The 15,413-nt window shown below is 53.0% G+C and overlaps 4 protein-coding genes across 4 annotated transcripts; 2 read left to right on the top strand and 2 right to left on the bottom strand.

The window, feature by feature from the left end:
• Nucleotides 1-1,504: 1,504 nt before the first annotated feature.
• STEHIDRAFT_62790 (kinase-like protein) lies at nt 1,505-2,634 on the bottom strand (the record flags this gene model as incomplete). The annotated part of the gene is made up of 3 exons (XM_007307182.1): nt 1,505-2,161; nt 2,216-2,490; nt 2,550-2,634. 3 exons carry the CDS (start codon nt 2,632-2,634, stop codon nt 1,505-1,507), a joined length of 1,017 nt encoding a protein of 338 aa, XP_007307244.1.
• Nucleotides 2,635-3,508: 874 nt separating this feature from the next.
• Nucleotides 3,509-3,951, bottom strand: STEHIDRAFT_113711 (uncharacterized protein; the record flags this gene model as incomplete). Its single annotated transcript, XM_007307637.1, has 2 exons — nt 3,509-3,813; nt 3,867-3,951. The coding sequence occupies 2 exons, from the start codon at nt 3,949-3,951 to the stop codon at nt 3,509-3,511; spliced, it is 390 nt and encodes a 129-aa protein (XP_007307699.1).
• Nucleotides 3,952-4,538: 587 nt separating this feature from the next.
• On the top strand, nt 4,539-8,929 carry STEHIDRAFT_83837 (glycosyltransferase family 2 protein). Its single transcript, XM_007307636.1, has 18 exons — nt 4,539-5,164; nt 5,227-5,368; nt 5,424-5,494; nt 5,550-5,704; nt 5,763-5,825; nt 5,885-5,924; nt 5,981-6,053; nt 6,111-6,146; nt 6,207-6,360; nt 6,420-6,492; nt 6,554-6,731; nt 6,817-6,894; nt 6,993-7,085; nt 7,153-7,340; nt 7,427-7,572; nt 7,648-7,957; nt 8,040-8,153; nt 8,226-8,929. The coding sequence occupies exons 1-18, from the start codon at nt 4,743-4,745 to the stop codon at nt 8,293-8,295; spliced, it is 2,406 nt and encodes an 801-aa protein (XP_007307698.1). The 5' UTR covers nt 4,539-4,742; the 3' UTR covers nt 8,296-8,929.
• A 553-nt stretch (nt 8,930-9,482) lies between these two features.
• On the top strand, nt 9,483-15,202 carry STEHIDRAFT_63470 (patatin-domain-containing protein; the record flags this gene model as incomplete). The annotated part of the gene is made up of 22 exons (XM_007307251.1): nt 9,483-9,555; nt 9,635-9,732; nt 9,800-10,033; nt 10,100-10,517; nt 10,683-10,931; nt 10,987-11,889; nt 11,948-11,991; nt 12,061-12,214; nt 12,272-12,430; nt 12,484-12,793; nt 12,851-13,226; nt 13,298-13,453; nt 13,511-13,552; nt 13,606-13,851; nt 13,908-14,111; nt 14,170-14,199; nt 14,255-14,369; nt 14,433-14,507; nt 14,568-14,638; nt 14,693-14,823; nt 14,878-14,953; nt 15,023-15,202. The coding sequence occupies 22 exons, from the start codon at nt 9,483-9,485 to the stop codon at nt 15,200-15,202; spliced, it is 4,344 nt and encodes a 1,447-aa protein (XP_007307313.1).
• Between the last annotated feature and the right edge of the window lie 211 nt (nt 15,203-15,413).

The raw sequence follows: 15,413 nt of genomic DNA, 5'->3' as shown, positions 1-15,413 counted from the left end.
ATATCTCGGAATCGTTGACTGAAGATGTGACTCAGAAGAAGGAACAGCCAGTCAAGAGCACGCCATCTCCAAATAACGCCAGGCGCGAAACGGAAACCACACAAAATAATCACACGAAATATCAAAGGGGCATCACGAGGTCATGAACTGGATTTATATATAAAATCTACATTTCTGCGTTGCCATCCACAGCATCCGACTGAACAACAACCCTGCCTCAACGTCCGCGTCAACCACCGTAACAGACGATGAACGACGACACGACAAGCGACACACAAACCCACACCCGCCTCCCTCCCGTCGTACTCCCAACTACACAAAAAAAGCCGGACACTGAGAGGCCAACAACCTTCTCCCCGTCGGCCACATCCTACAACAACTCCTCGGCGCCCTCTCTCGTCCCGCTCGCCCTCGTCGGTCTACTCCCTTGGAGCAGCACGAACAGACGAGGTGGGGGACCAGAGGACAAATCAAATGATGGTGCAATGAAACGAGAACGAGAATGGGATGAGGTGGTGCGGTGAGGCGAGAAAAAAAAGTGGAAAAACAGATGATGGATGAGCAGCAGCAGTGGAGGGTAACGTGGGTGGAAAGAGCCAGAGAGAGATAAGATGGAAATAATGAGACCTGAAAAAGGAGCGTGCGGTGGATGTGTGGGGCGGTGGATATTAAACAGCTGAAAGAAAAAAAGACGCGACAACGGAAGTGTATGCGAGCGACAACACAAAAGCTGGATGGCGTGCGACAATGGGGATGAAATGATATGGTGGCAATAAAGCTGACTATACGAACATAGAACGGGATGGGGAACGGGCGCGCAGGGGATCGGGGGATCATTTCGATAATAAAAAAGAGGAGACAGAAGCCGTCCATGACCGTGTCGTCAAAACTGTGTGCACGGTCACATCTAGCAGAAATAAAGAAAATAGCGTCCGTTCGGGATGGAAGAGGCGTGGCGTTGCGAACGCAGGGTGTAACGCAGATTGTTGGCCGGTTGGAATCAACCCTTGCACAATGCCGAACCTTGGAATTATGAGATGGAGCAACGGGCATGAGCAGGTGTAGAGACAGAGTGTCGTATGCGCCGTGGCCTGTCGAATTCATGAAGATGGTCGCGATGCTTGAGACCAAAGAACCCGGCGTGCCCCAACCCGACCCCAACCTCTCCTTCCCCCAATACTCAGACCATCTACTCCTCCCGTCGAACCCCCACCGCGCCAAGAGACCATGGTTCACGAGAAACCATCAACGACCGAGCCAAACACGACACACTGCCACTACCCTCCGCCCCCTCGCTCGGTCGTACTCCGGGCGCGCACAAGCAAACGATATCGACTAGCAGGAGAGCATCTACCAAAGTTCACCGTCCCGCCCCCTGGTACCACGCTGCTGACCGGAACCACCAGGGGCAGCTTGCTGCATCTGGCGTGTATGTGACCTAAGCCTGTAAGAAAAGGGAAATCCATGAGGGGAGCCAAAGCCGTAGGGAACGGATAGTGCTCACTCACTGTCTGTCGCTGGGGCGGTCATTTCCTCCTTCCTCCTCTTGCACGACCTTCCTCCTGCCGCCAGCGGCTTTAGAACTGGCACCCGCAGAAGAATCATCCTGAGCTCCACGCTGGACACTCCAGTCGAAGACGTAGTCGTACTGGAAGCCCTCGCGGACGAACAGGTCGCGGAAGAGCTTGCGGAGGTAGGAGTAGTCGGGCTTGTCGTCGAAGCGGAGAGCACGAGTGTAGTTGAGGAAGATGCCGAACTCGTGAGGGAAGCCGCGGCAAAGAAGGTCGGTGGGCGTCGTCATCTTCTTCTCCATGATGCGGTCGTACTTCTGCTTCTTAGTGGCAGCCTTGAGACCCTGCCAGGGAAGGGCGCCGCGCAGGAAGTACATAAGAACGTAGGCGAGCGACTCCAAGTCATCGCGGCGGGCCTGCTCGACACCCAAGTGGGTGTTGATGGACGTGTAGCGGGCCGTACCGGTCAAGTTCTTGTTCTCCCTGTAGGGAATGTGGAGATGGGTCTTGGGGTCACGGTACTTCTTGGCGAGACCGAAATCGATGACGTTGACCTGGTTGCCGCGCTTACCGATACCCATCAAGAAGTTGTCGGGCTTGATGTCACGGTGGATGAAGTTGCGGGAGTGGATGTACTCGATGCGCGAGATCTGGGAAAGAAGGTATGAGCGTTACTGAAGAATGCGGATAAAGCGGGGACTTACGAGTTGATCGGCGAGGAGAAGGACGGTCTTGAGGCTGAACTTGCGGTTGCAGAAGTTGAAGAGATCCTCGAGCGAGGGCCCGAGGAGATCGATAACCATCGCATTGTAGTCGCATTCAGTACCGAACCAACGGACAAAGGGAACACCGACACCGCCAGCCAGGGTCTTGTAGACCTTTGACTCGTACTCGAGTTGAGGGTGTTTCGCCTTGACTGACTCGAGCTTGATGGCGACCTCCTCCCCAGAGATGATGTTGATTCCGAGGTAGATATCACCTGTATAAAATTGAAGCTAAGGATGTGGCGTGGTATCACGTAGAGCGGACTTTACGCACCGAACGAGCCCGAACCGATCTTCTTGCCGAGGCGATACTTACCTCCTACGCGGAGGTCGAGTCGGTGGGATGACGAATCGGCCATATTGTGATGATGGGGAGAGCTGGGAGAGAAAGGAAGATCAGCTCGACGCACAACAATAAAGAGCGGGTATCGATGGAAGAAAAGGCTGGAAATAGCGACGCGGCCGAGATGGGATATGGGATAGTCAGGATAAGGGAGACCGAGAAGAGGAAACGCTGGCAGGCCGAGCAGAGCGCGTCGCTCGTGTCAACAATGGCCTGTCGCCTGACGCCCTTATCGATGCTCGACAGTACGTATGTTCGGAGGCCCAGTACAGCAAATCCACGTCGGGTACGACAGGAGACTTGAAGAGTAAAACATCGGGAGAGTGGGAGACGAGGTGGATCTCGATGACGGAAAACGTGCCGCCGTTGGGTGTCGGCGGGCGTGTTGAAGAAAAAATAGCATAAAAAATGAGAAAACCTACAGATTGATATGAGCTGGAAATTGGGATGGTAGTGAGATTTCGATGGAGGAGAAAAAGGGATATGACGCTTGGAGGTGGAGGGAGGGAGGAAGAGAGAGCAAGCAGTCGCGGGAGGGCTGAGGGCGGGCAGTGGCTGACCTGGCCTTATATAGGCACAGCCAACGTGGCGGGCGTCTCTTCCGCTTTTGCATCATCTCACAATCGCGTCTCGTCTTGTTCCCACTTCGGCCTTGCTCCTCTCCCCACACCAGCCACGACCACATCCGTTCAGCCCCCTCAGCCCACAGCGAGCTATGCATCGGTGTGTCTGCCCTGGCGCCATCGCAAATGGTCTGACCGTCTCAATTTTATTCTTGCTTTTCTGCGAGCGCTGTCACGGCTCGGCAGCTGTATGCATCTGATCTATCTACCCGAGCTTGCACCGGCAGTTCTGTCGCCGCTTGTGGTCTTCTTTGTACTCGACCGCCTCTAGCTTGGGACAATCACGCTTGGGCCTTGGTATCCGCCCGTGCTCGCTGTGCTTTCCGGTGTGCGCGCTCGAGCTTCATCACGTTCCCACTCTCGTGAGCCACCGCGGTCCTCAGCCTCAATATCGCTCCTGCAGAACGCTCTCATGCACTGCTCTGCCACCCGCTCCTGATCCGGCTCGCTGACCTCGGTTTCCCTGCTCCTTCCGGTTCTATTCGAACGCTCTGACGTCTTTTCCCCATGCCCATCACCCATGAACCATACCTGCTGCTCCACTTCCTCACCCAGCTTGGCTAGTGGTTGCTCTGGAAGACGACTATTAGATGGATGGAAGTTCCTCTTCGTTCGCTACGCACACTTATGCCCCCGAACGTTACTTCATCAGCCCATCTTCCCGTCCATCCTCGCAGTGGCGTGGCAATGGTCCTCAGTCGCATGCCCATTCTCGTGGGTTTCACGTCACTCGCAGCGTGTTTAGCCTTGGTTTTCTGTATCGACGTCAAGTAGAAACCTCATGTATACATAAACACACGAATGATATCGAGATTTGATTCTTCTCATGACTTTACCCTCCGCGGCCACGCCCAGCCGCCGTCCCAACAACGATCGCGGGCGTCGCGAACGGAACGTTGTCGGAGACTCGGAGGGGCCACTGCGTCCCTGCTTGGGCTAAATTTACGCCCAAATTTCCCAAAGAAGTGCTGCGGCGTGCCTACGGCTTTCCCTTTTCGGCCCAGATTTGCGGCTGAAACGCGTTCCAAGCATGAGCAGCTTTAGTCGGCTATCCGCTGTGCACACGGCCCTCTTCATCCTTCCTCTCTTCCACCTCGTCACCCCCAGCGGCATCGCCGTCCTCTCTCTCAGTCGAGCCCAGCGAGCTCGACGGTTCCCCTCAGGCTAACTACTTAGGTCTTTGCCTAGCTTCACTCTTTTCACTTCATCACTCCCTCAATCAAGTCGATCACCCCGTGCTAATCTCGTTGGCTTCGATACCATGGCGTACCACGCTCCCAACGATCCTTACTATCCCCAACAACAACAATCATACCCCCAGGCTGGCACTGGTGTCGGTCAAGTATACCCCTCCACCGGCGGGTACTGTGCGAGACCCACTCCGCAACACCAACAATCCTACGAGACCGAACACGAGCAGAACTGGGACAACGCTTCCTACAAGTCCAGTCACTATGGCTCCCAAGCCCACCTCGACCCGTACGCCCAGAGTGGTTACCAGATGAGCCAAGTCAACGTCCACAATGCGCCCCCCGTCCCCATGATGCCCTACAACAACGCCGCACAGCCCAATTATCCTCCGTCGGCACAACCCTACCCGGCGCCCATGCTTCGAGAGCAAAGCACGGGCGGGTATTCCGCGGCGAGGGAGAAGCTCATGAAGCGTCGTTCGGTGCGTCATGTCGAGCTTCAGGACGGGAATCTCGTCTTGGACGTCCAGGTCCCGTCGCATATCGTTCCGAAAGGAAACACCTCAGACGAGATGAACAAGATGCGGTACACGGCCGCGACGTGCGACCCCGACGATTTCATGCGGTCGAAATATTTCCTGAGGCCGTATCTGTATGGCCGCCAGACGGAACTTTTCGTCGTCATGACCATGTATAATGAAGACGAAGTACTGTTCACCCGGACCATGAATGCGTGAGTCTGGCTGTGGCCCATCTTTCTTGCTCCGCTCTCATCTGTTTCGTCGGGATGTGAAGCGTCATCAAGAATATCGCACATTTGTGTGGTCGCAATCGTTCGAAGATGTGGGGACCCGAAGGATGGAAGAAGGTCGTTGTCTGTGTTGTGTCCGACGGTCGTAACAAAGTGAACAAGCGGACCCTTCAAGTGCTTTCCCTCGTGCGTCATTGGTTCCCCCTTGCAACTCGTGACTGCTACTCACGCCGTGCAACAGATGGGTTGTTACCAGGAGGGTATCGCGAAGGACCACGTCGGAACCAAGGATGTCACCGCGCATATCTTCGAGTGAGCCTTAATACCTCCTGACGTCCTATGAGTTCGACTTAACCCGGTCCATCAGATACACCTCCAATGTCGTCGTCTCCGCCACTGGCGAAGTGTCGACGGGTGCATGCCCTGTTCAGGTCATCTTCTGCTTGAAGGAGGCGAACAAGAAGAAGCTCAACAGCCACAGATGGTTCTTCAACGCTTTTGGCCCCTTGATCAAGCCCAATGGTGCGTGCGCGGCTTGTTGTCGCTGCTGAAAGCGGTGGACCTGACCCGCTTGCGACAGTCTGTGTTCTCCTTGACGTCGGGACAAAACCCACCGGAACATCGATCTATGAACTCTGGAAATGTACGTGTCGTACTTTGATGGGAACAAATTAGATTCTCACACTTTCGTTTCGTTGTTAGGCTTCGACAAGCACTCGAACGTAGGAGGTGCATGCGGAGAGTGAGTTATCCGACTGTTGTCGGCTTGTTTTGTCCGTGACACTTATCGGTGCACAGGATCTGTGTCGAGACTGGACGAGGCTGCTCCGATATCCTCCTCAGCCCGCTCGCCGCATCTCAGAACTTTGAGGTGACGATCTACCTGATTGCCGGAACATGCGGACGTCGCTGACTTGTGTCGCCACAGTATAAAATGTCGAACATTCTCGATAAACCTCTTGAGGTTCGTGTTCTCACCAAAAACATAACTCCCGTTGGTTCTTGCAACTGACAGGACCTGCAGAGCGTCTTCGGATACATCAGCGTGTTGCCCGGTGCATTCAGTGCATACCGTTACCGGGCGTTGCAGAACGGTCCTGACGGCAAGGGCCCTCTCGCTTCGTATTTCAAGGGTGAGACCTTGCACGGCGGTGGTGCTGATGGTGCTGGCCTGTTCGGTATGTCACGAATGATACTCGTCCTCGAGGTCCGGATGCTAACAAGGTGACCCGATCAGAACGCAACATGTACCTCGCCGAGGACCGTATCCTCTGTTTCGAGATCGTCACGAAGAAGCGGGAAGGCTGGGTGTATGTCTCCTTATATCCGTATTTCCAGGAATATCGATCTAACTTTATATCTGTCATATAGGTTGAAGTATGTCAAGAGCGCGAAAGCAGCCACGGACGTGCCCAACTCTGTTCCCGAATTCATCTCCCAACGTCGTCGGTGGCTCAACGGCTCCCTCTTTGCTTCGGTTCACGCTACGGTCTTCTTTTGGAGAATCTGGACATCCGGACAGAACCCTTTCCGCATGCTCCTGCTGCAGGTATGTAGCATTCTTCACACAACATACAAAGGCTGTGTCCGAGTACGCCAATTGACCCACTGGGAAACTTTGTTGCTTGCTTTAGATCGAGTTCATTTACAATGCTGTTCAGTTGTTGTTCACATGGACGTCTTTGGCAAACTTCTACTTGGCTTTCTTCTTCGTGAGTCTTGATGTTCAGCTGACAATGTCTGCGGCGCAGAACGCTGTGATACTGATACTTTGAGCTGTGCTGACGCTGATATCCTCCTTTTCTTTCAGTTGGTCTCCTCGGCAACTTCAGACAGTGACACAGATGCGTTCAACTTCTTGAGCAAAGGTGCAGGCACAGACGTGTTCGAAGTGTTCCTAAAGGTAACGCACCTTACCTATGCAGGTAGTTTACTTCGCCCACTGACGAGACAAAAACGCGTTCGACTAGCTCTATATCGCCCTGCTGTTCGTGATCATCGTCTGTTCGCTCGGTAATCGGCCTCAAGGTTCTAAATGGACGTACTCGATCGCCATGATCCTTTTCGGGCTCTGTAATATCATCACGCTTTATTGTGCGGGATATACCATCTACCTCGCTGTCCCTCACACGGTCGCCGGATGGAAAGATTTCCCCGAGTGAGCTTTTTTCACTCTCTCAGAATGTGACCCGCGGCGCCGCTGTTCTTCTTAATCGTACTGATGTCCTCGGGGTGGATGTGTAGGTTGGTCGAGAAGAATAAAGCGTTGCAGCAGCTCGTGATTTCTATTGCTGCGACTTATGGGTTGTACTTCGTCGCGTCGTTCATGCATTTCGAGCCATGGCATATGTTCACGTCGTTCATACAATACATGTTCTTGTTGCCTAGCTGTAAGCACACCCTCCTTCACTCACACCCTAAGCACGCTGAGACTTAACCTGACATTGCATTTTTTTAAAAATTAGATGTCAACATCCTCATGATGTACGCGATGTGCAACCTGCACGACGTCACCTGGGGTACCAAAGGTGACAACGGCGCAGCCAAGGACCTCGGAGGCGCGAAGAAGATCGAGGGCAAGGACGGTAAGGAGATCATGGAGGTTCAGCTTCCCACCCAACGGGAGGACGTCGACCAACTGTGGGCTGCGTCGCGCTCGGCATTGCAGGTTAAGCTTCCGGAGCAGAAGGAGCATCGGGACGCGGAGACGAAGCAGGCGGATCATGATAGGAATAGTAGGACGAATGTCGTGTTGGCGTGGGTTGGGACGAATATGTACGTTTTTTATCGACGTGGCTCTGAGAGTTTTTGTCTTTTGGGTGGTGCTGACTGGACTGGGTGTGGGCGCGGCTTGCAGGTTGATGATCGTTGTGTTTACTTCTTCGGCGTTCACGACCTGGGTTAGCGACCATATCGAGACGTCGACAGACTCGAACTTCAACCCATATCTCACGTTCCTCTTCTTCGCTCTGTACGTCTCAGTCTCTTCGATGCTGTCCCCCCTTCACCTGTTTTAACTCACTAACATGTTGATCTTCTGCAGTGCCGGTCTTTCCGCCATTCGCTTCGTTGGATCTTTCCTCTACCTCATATTCAGATTATTCGGATTTTAATCTCTCCCTCTCCATTTCCTCCGTCCTTCGCGACCCTGACCGTCTCTTCAGGCTTCCTCCGTACCGTACCTTTTTCACCTCCTTCGCTTCGTTCTCATCTCGAACCCCTCCACCTGAACTCTCCCGGATCTCCCGCTCTTTCGCGTCTCCCTTTTGTGCAAGGTTACCCATTCGGGTGGACCTGGCTCCGAGGGGAATCTCAATCTCAATTGTTTATTCGTATATACGTATATATTAATATATGCTATATCGTTCGTGTTCTTTTTTGTATATACCCCTGCTGCTCTCGCTCCGCCTGTTCTGTTCTTCTGTTCTTCTCCTCCTTCCCCACTCTTCTTTCTTTCCCCTTTTCCTTTTCCAGTTTCTGTCCCCCTGTTTTGTTTCTGCCATTCTTCTTCTCCAGTCTGTCTCTGTCTCTGTCATTTTTTGTGATCAGTCTCGGTCTCGGTCTGGTGGCGCACATCGAATGTGCGTTGGGGTCCGTTGTTTTCGTTTCTCGTGTTTCGTTGTTCTTGGAAGATTCCGGGAGGAGTTGTGTATGTACCAATGTCTGTTGCAATTCTGGGGCAGGGGCTGCTACTGGGGATTTGGGTTCTTCGGAATGGGAGATTCAGAAATATATACTTGTACATGCTTTGCTTTACTCGCATTGCCTAGAGCGAGTCGAGTCGAGTCTGTGGGAGCGCGACGTTGCTTATCGGTCCATCTGGTGCGCACGTTCGTAGGGCTTGTTGGTCAAGTGCTTAGTACAATTAGTCTTAGAACTTGCGAGGCATTCGGAGGGAGGGGGCGCGAGAAAGGGAATGGGGGGCAGCCAATCGTAAACCTCACAAAATCGAAAGAATTCAGAACAGACTCCGGTCCGATCCTCCGAGCGAGCAACGTTCGCTGTTCTGACGTCATGTGATCCCTCAAGCAACGCGTCTTTGGCATTTGCGCGTCGGCGTCAAATTCGTCTTTCGTCAAAGTTTCCTGCAAAAGTTACAACGAGCCGACTTGTGTAGCTATCATTACCTTCCCCGGGTCTACTGTTGTACGTACGGTCGTCGGTCCTGCTGGTGCACTTATAAAAGGCCCGCCGCCGATTATCGAGTATGGCTCAGTCCTCCCTGCAACTCGAGGGGATTCAGACTGCTGCTACGGCTATCGCTACTGTGACGACCACTGCTCAGGCTGCTTTGGAATCGATGTCGGAGTATGGAGCGGGTGCGGACAGGCATCCTGTCGTTTCGTTCTTGTCTGCTTTCTTTTGGGTTATACGTACGTAGTCGTATGGTCTTTCTGTGTTGATTGAAATGTGTTGTGCTGATTGTATGTGATTTATCATTTGAGTGGACAGTGTACCTTTTGTCCTGGGTACAATGGGCTGTGGCGTTCGTGACCATCACTATCCCAAGGCTCATATATTTCATTCTATCCTACTCAATGACATTGACGGTGCGTCTCATTTCTTCACGTGTGTATATGTATATGGGATATCGAACCGAATTTTGGTGGGCCACAGCTCAACTTTTGGTCTTTCGCCATCATGTTCGTCCTCTCCGGAGTGGCCCTCAATTACTGGATCCGTTTCCGTTACTTGAACTCCTACGCGAACCTCGTAGAGAAACCATTAGAGAAGCCGGATGCGCAGGCCTTACATCCGGACGTTAATACCACGGACCCTCCACCTGCGTTTCACAACTATTTGGACGAGTTCTTGCAGGCTGTTAGGGTTTTTGGATTCTTGGAGAAACCGGTGAGTGGGGTGTCCCTGTGTTTTCGTTTTGTGACCGTTATGACTGATTCAGGGTGGTAATTTCAGGTCTTCCACGAATTGGCGAGGCATCTGCAGACGAGACGATTGATTGCTGGGGATAGTCTGTCCCTTGACCAGGACAAGAGTTTCTACTGCGTCGTTGATGGAACGGTCCAAGTCTTCGCACCCAGTGGAAAGCAGAAAGAGTCGCAAAGCGGATCATGGGACAACGAGGACATGAACGGTTACGAACTCATGAACGAAGTCGGCAGCGGCGGCACCCTTTCCAGTCTCTTCACCATTCTCAGCCTGTTCACCGAAGACGTCAAGATCAGCGCCGCGGCCGAACCAGGGATGGACACTGAGACCGACTTGGATAACGACGGGCTGACGATGCCCCCCTCCGCTGTCCGTACACGTCTCAACCGCGCGAATTCGGACGTTTCGCATTTCGATCTTAGTTTGCCTGGGCAAACGGCTGCTCGTAGTCGCTCGCCATCTGTCGCTTCGTCTTCTGGGTCGACTATCCTCGCAGGAGAGGGAGCAGCGTCACCGACACCCACTATCACGGGCACGGGCCCACGCTCTCCTAATGCAAGCGATGTAGACTCGGATGGTACTCAGACCCTGCGTTCGCCCACTGTGGCAGCGTTGCGGTCCCCCTCTGTTCGTAGCCGTACGTCGAGTGCTCCGTCCACGCCCCAGCGCCGATCGACTCCTGCTCCTTCGTATCCACAACGGGGTCAGCAGCGCAAGATGCCCTCTCTCCATCCGCATCAGATCCATCATGGAACTGTGGCACGGGCGACTGAGGACTCGACGTTGGCTGTGATTCCGGCAGAGGCTTTCCGTAGGTTGACGAAGAAGTTTCCAAAGGCTACGGCCCACATTGTTCAAGGTATTTACTTTCGTTGAAATAACTTAGCCAGTAGGTTAACGGGTTGGAATTGCAGTTATCATGACCCGGTTCTCACGCGTGACGTTCAACGCCGCACATCAGTATCTTGGTCTGACCACCGAGGTTCTGCGCACCGAGAAGGCCATAAACGACATCGCCTGCCATCCCCTTCCGCCTTCATTCTTCGAAGGTGGCGGTATGGAGCAACTGCGCCAGCGGTTCGACGCCCCTGCTGAACCCAGCGACTACTTCAGCCACGTTGGCCATACGCCCTCGACCACAACGTCAACTACCACCTCGTCATCCACCCCGTTATCCCCAGGAGGCCCACGCAAGTTCGATCGCAGTCAGTCGATATTCAAGTTATCTCAAAGTCCAGAGGCGATGAAGCCCAGAACGCCCGACGCCATTAAACGCCCATCGCCAAAGTTCCTCGATACGATGCGCGCACGCTCGAATCGACACCTCCAACAGGCCGGAGATCTGCTCAGCTCGACGAACCACTCGAACGACACATACAGGCTCCCTCGACAGTTCAGCTACATGCAGGCACCGAAGTTCAGACGCGACATTTCTCTCGAGAATGAAGCTTCGACGGCACTCAATCAGTCTGAGCACCTCACTCCGGGAGAGGACTTTGATCTTCGGGAGGAAGTTATGAGTTGCATTGCGGTGTCGATTGGGCTGTTGCAGCCCCCGATGAGTGGAGATGGCTCAGCGGAGGCTTCGCCAGCGGTTTCGGCCGTCGATGGACATGGTCTACGCGGTGGGATGGCGTATCCCTCCTCTTTTGGCTCTTTGTCGCTTCTGGATATGGCTGACGACCAGTCAAGTATGACTGGTGGTTCGTCGTCGCTCACTATGAACGGCGGGTACTTGAGTGGCCTGGACAATGAGGTTGAGATTCTGTTCTTCTCCGCCGGGTCCTACCTCGCTCGTGCAGGAGAGAGAAATACGGGTAGGCCTTTCCATATTTTCAACTGCAACCATTCATTTTCTAAGGGGCGTCGATCTAGGATTGTTCTATGTCATCGAGGGATTCTTGGATATCCTGCTGCCAGTTGACGAGAAGGCCGCGGCCAAACAAGAATCGACGCCCCCGGACACGAAGCCAGACTTGTTGCGTGAGGAATTGTGGAGCGCTAGTACGGAATCGGTCACCAGCGGCTCGACGAAGGGGACCTCGAAACCATCGAAGCCGACGAACCCTCAGTCGACTGAACGGGGTCCGAAGGGTCGTCATTTGTTCACGGTGAAACCTGGAGGGATCGCTGGTTATCTCGGTAAGTTCGACCTTTACAATAAGACTGTAGTCCTTAGGTTAATCCTTCGACGTTAAGCCTCGTTGTCCAACATCGCCTCCTATGTCGACATTCAGGCCAAGACGGATGCCTATGTCGGATTCTTGCCACATCATGCGCTGGAGAGATTGCTGGAGAAGCAGCCCATCGTCCTCCTCACGTTAGCCAAACGTCTCATCTCCCTTCTGTCTCCTCTTGGTAGGTCCCTCTAATCTCATCATGATGCACTCTCATCAACGTATCACATTCAGTTCTTCAGATCGACGCCTCTCTAGACTGGGTGCAGGTCAACGCCGGACAGGTTCTATGGCGAGCAGGCGATGCCAGTGACAGCTTTTACATCGTCATCAACGGCCGTCTTCGCGCCATCACCGAGAAGGAACAAGGCAAGGTGAACATCGAGGCGGAATACGGTCAGGGCGACACGGCAGGCGAGATCGACGTTATCACGAGTACTCCGCGCAGGAACACTGTCCATGCCATTCGAGACACGGAGCTGATTCGCATGCCACAAACACTGTTCAATGCCATCTCGTCTCGGAACCCTCAGACAACCGCTCTGTGCGTCTCTTCGCTGATGATAGGAATTCTGGCCTCGGACTGACGAGTATATTATAGGCTGTTGCGCATGATAGCTTCGCGAGTTCGCGACGAGATCGACACTGCTTCAATAGCTCGAACACGCAACCCAGCCACCGAACTCCGACGCAATAACGCCAAACTAAAGACAGTCGCCATTCTTCCATCCACTCGGAATATTCCCATCGAAGCGTTCGCTCGACGTCTACATGCCGCATTGGAGAGTATCGGTACTCCGACGTCGTACCTCAACCAAGCGTCCATATCCAACACGCTCGGTCGACATGCTTTCACGCGCATGGGCAAGTTGAAGACCGCGGCTTGGTTGGCTGATCAGGAGCAACGGTACGATATAGTGCTGTATGTGGCGGACTCCGTCGTCAGTAATTCGTGGACGCAGACATGTATACGTCAGGTACGTCCACCACTTATCGTCCTAGTCGTTACTTTATTCCCCGCGAGATATTTATGCGAGGGTTGCTCTAGGCGGATTGCGTGATGGTGCTCGGGATGGGCGAGGATCCGTCGATTGGGGAGTATGAGCGACTTCTGCTATCGATGAAGACGACGGCTCGAAAGGAGCTGATACTCCTTCACCCTGATCGGTCTGTGGTACCGGGTTCCACCCGGGAGTGGCTCAAGGTGAGTCTCCGTTTTCACAGCCATACTGCTGAGCTATCGTTAACACATATTCCATAGACTCGTCCTTGGATACACCAACACATTCATGTTGAACTTCCGGTAACTATTCTCGCTATTGCGACAACGCTCTAAACTCACTACGACCATGACAGGGCCTTAAAGTCCCAGAGTCCAGGCCGATACCTTCGACACCCCAAGACCCAGCAGCCGTGGCGGCGCTCAAGAAGGTGAAAGACAGGGTCCAAAGTGAATTACAAAAATATCGTGGAACGCGTGCTGGAGTACGCCCACCACGCCCACCACACTCGAACGATTTTGCTCGACTTGCTCGGAGAATATGCGGTACTTCAGTCGGTGTGGTCCTTGGTGGCGGTGGCGCTAGAGGTCTTTCTCATCTGGTACGTTGACATGTTCTTGCATCACGTTTACATCTGTCCTAACGGTATAATTGTAGGGAGCATTGCGAGCACTGGAAGAATACGGTATACCAGTTGACCACATCGGTGGCACCAGCATTGGTTCTTTCATTGGTGGTCTGTATGCCAGAGAAGGCGACATCATATCCAGCGCTGGTCGCGCAAAACAGGCCAGTGCTAGGCTGGGCAACATTTGGAGAATGTTGTCTGATGTCACGTATCCTCTTGTTGCTTACACCACTGTACGTGCTCGTCAGTCTCGTCTTTCGCTTGTCCCAGATGCTGAAGCTAGCCTTACAGGGTCACGAGTTCAATCGAGCCATATACAAAGTTTGTCTTTCGCTGTATAGTTGGGGAAACGGATGCTGATGTTCCTCCATGGCAGTCATTCTACGACCTTCACATCGAGGACATGTGGCTCCCCTTTTTCTGTGTTTCTACAAATATCAACGCTTCTAGGATGGAGCTCCACGAGACCGGTTATGCCTGGAGATTTATCCGTGAGTTCAACCCTTGTCGATGGCTGAGCGATTCCATCGCTAAACTATGGTGGTCGCTTCTAGGTGCCTCCATGACTCTCGTTGGTATCCTTCCTCCGCTCTGTGATAACGGTAACATGCTTGTCGATGGCGGCTATCGTGAGTTCTTAACTCTTCATATGGGTTCATTGCAGAAGCTCATTACGGTTGGTTGGATAGTCGATAACTTGCCGGTATCAACTATGTTTGAGATGGGGCCAAAAGTTGTATTCGCTGTCGACGTCGGTTCGGTGAGTTTCAGTGTCATATCTCACTGTCCTACCTTTGCTCACCTGGCCTTATAGATTGACGACAATTCACCACGTAACTTTGGCGATACGGTGTCAGGATGGTGGCTTCTAATTAATCGCTGGAACCCTTTCTCAAGTGCGAGGACCGTGCCTCCCATTGCTGAGATTCAGAGTCGACTAGCATAGTATGTTTTTTTTCCAACTTGTGCGTTGATCCGAAATTCACTGTTCTACTTTAGTGTCTCGAGTGTACGTACTCTTGAGGAAGCCAAAGTCGCTCGTGGATGCTTGTACATGCAAATGCCCGTCCAGGAGGTGCGTACCTCTCTTCCACTTATACACCTGAAACTCCTTGGCTCTCAAGCTGACACACGTCTATTCTAGTTCGGTACCCTGCAATTCTCACTGTTTGAGCAGATACAGCAAAAAGGATACACGTCCGCGATGGAGATGTTGGCCAAGTTTGAGGAGGAGGGCAAGTTACCGTCGGGCTATGGAGACGGGAAAGATGCTGCGTCGAAACGCAAGAAGAAGGGGCAGAGTGCGCGGAGGAACTCGGTTTGATCTTATGACTGTTGTGGTGTGGTGGATATATGAACGTTACCTTATAATAATCGGATGGTTGGGGGAAGTGTATATTAGCGGCAATATGTATCTCTAGACACACAATCTTATTGGAATTCATTGCTCAGCGGTTAGGGGAAGTGTGTGGCGTCGGTGTGGCGAAGTTCGAACACCCAAGAACCAGACGTTCTCACGGTACAGAGTACGCGAC

This window comes from Stereum hirsutum (genome assembly GCF_000264905.1).
Source record: "Stereum hirsutum FP-91666 SS1 unplaced genomic scaffold STEHIscaffold_13, whole genome shotgun sequence".
Taxonomy (NCBI): domain Eukaryota; kingdom Fungi; phylum Basidiomycota; class Agaricomycetes; order Russulales; family Stereaceae; genus Stereum; species Stereum hirsutum.
This window is presented reverse-complemented; position numbering and strand designations above follow the sequence as displayed.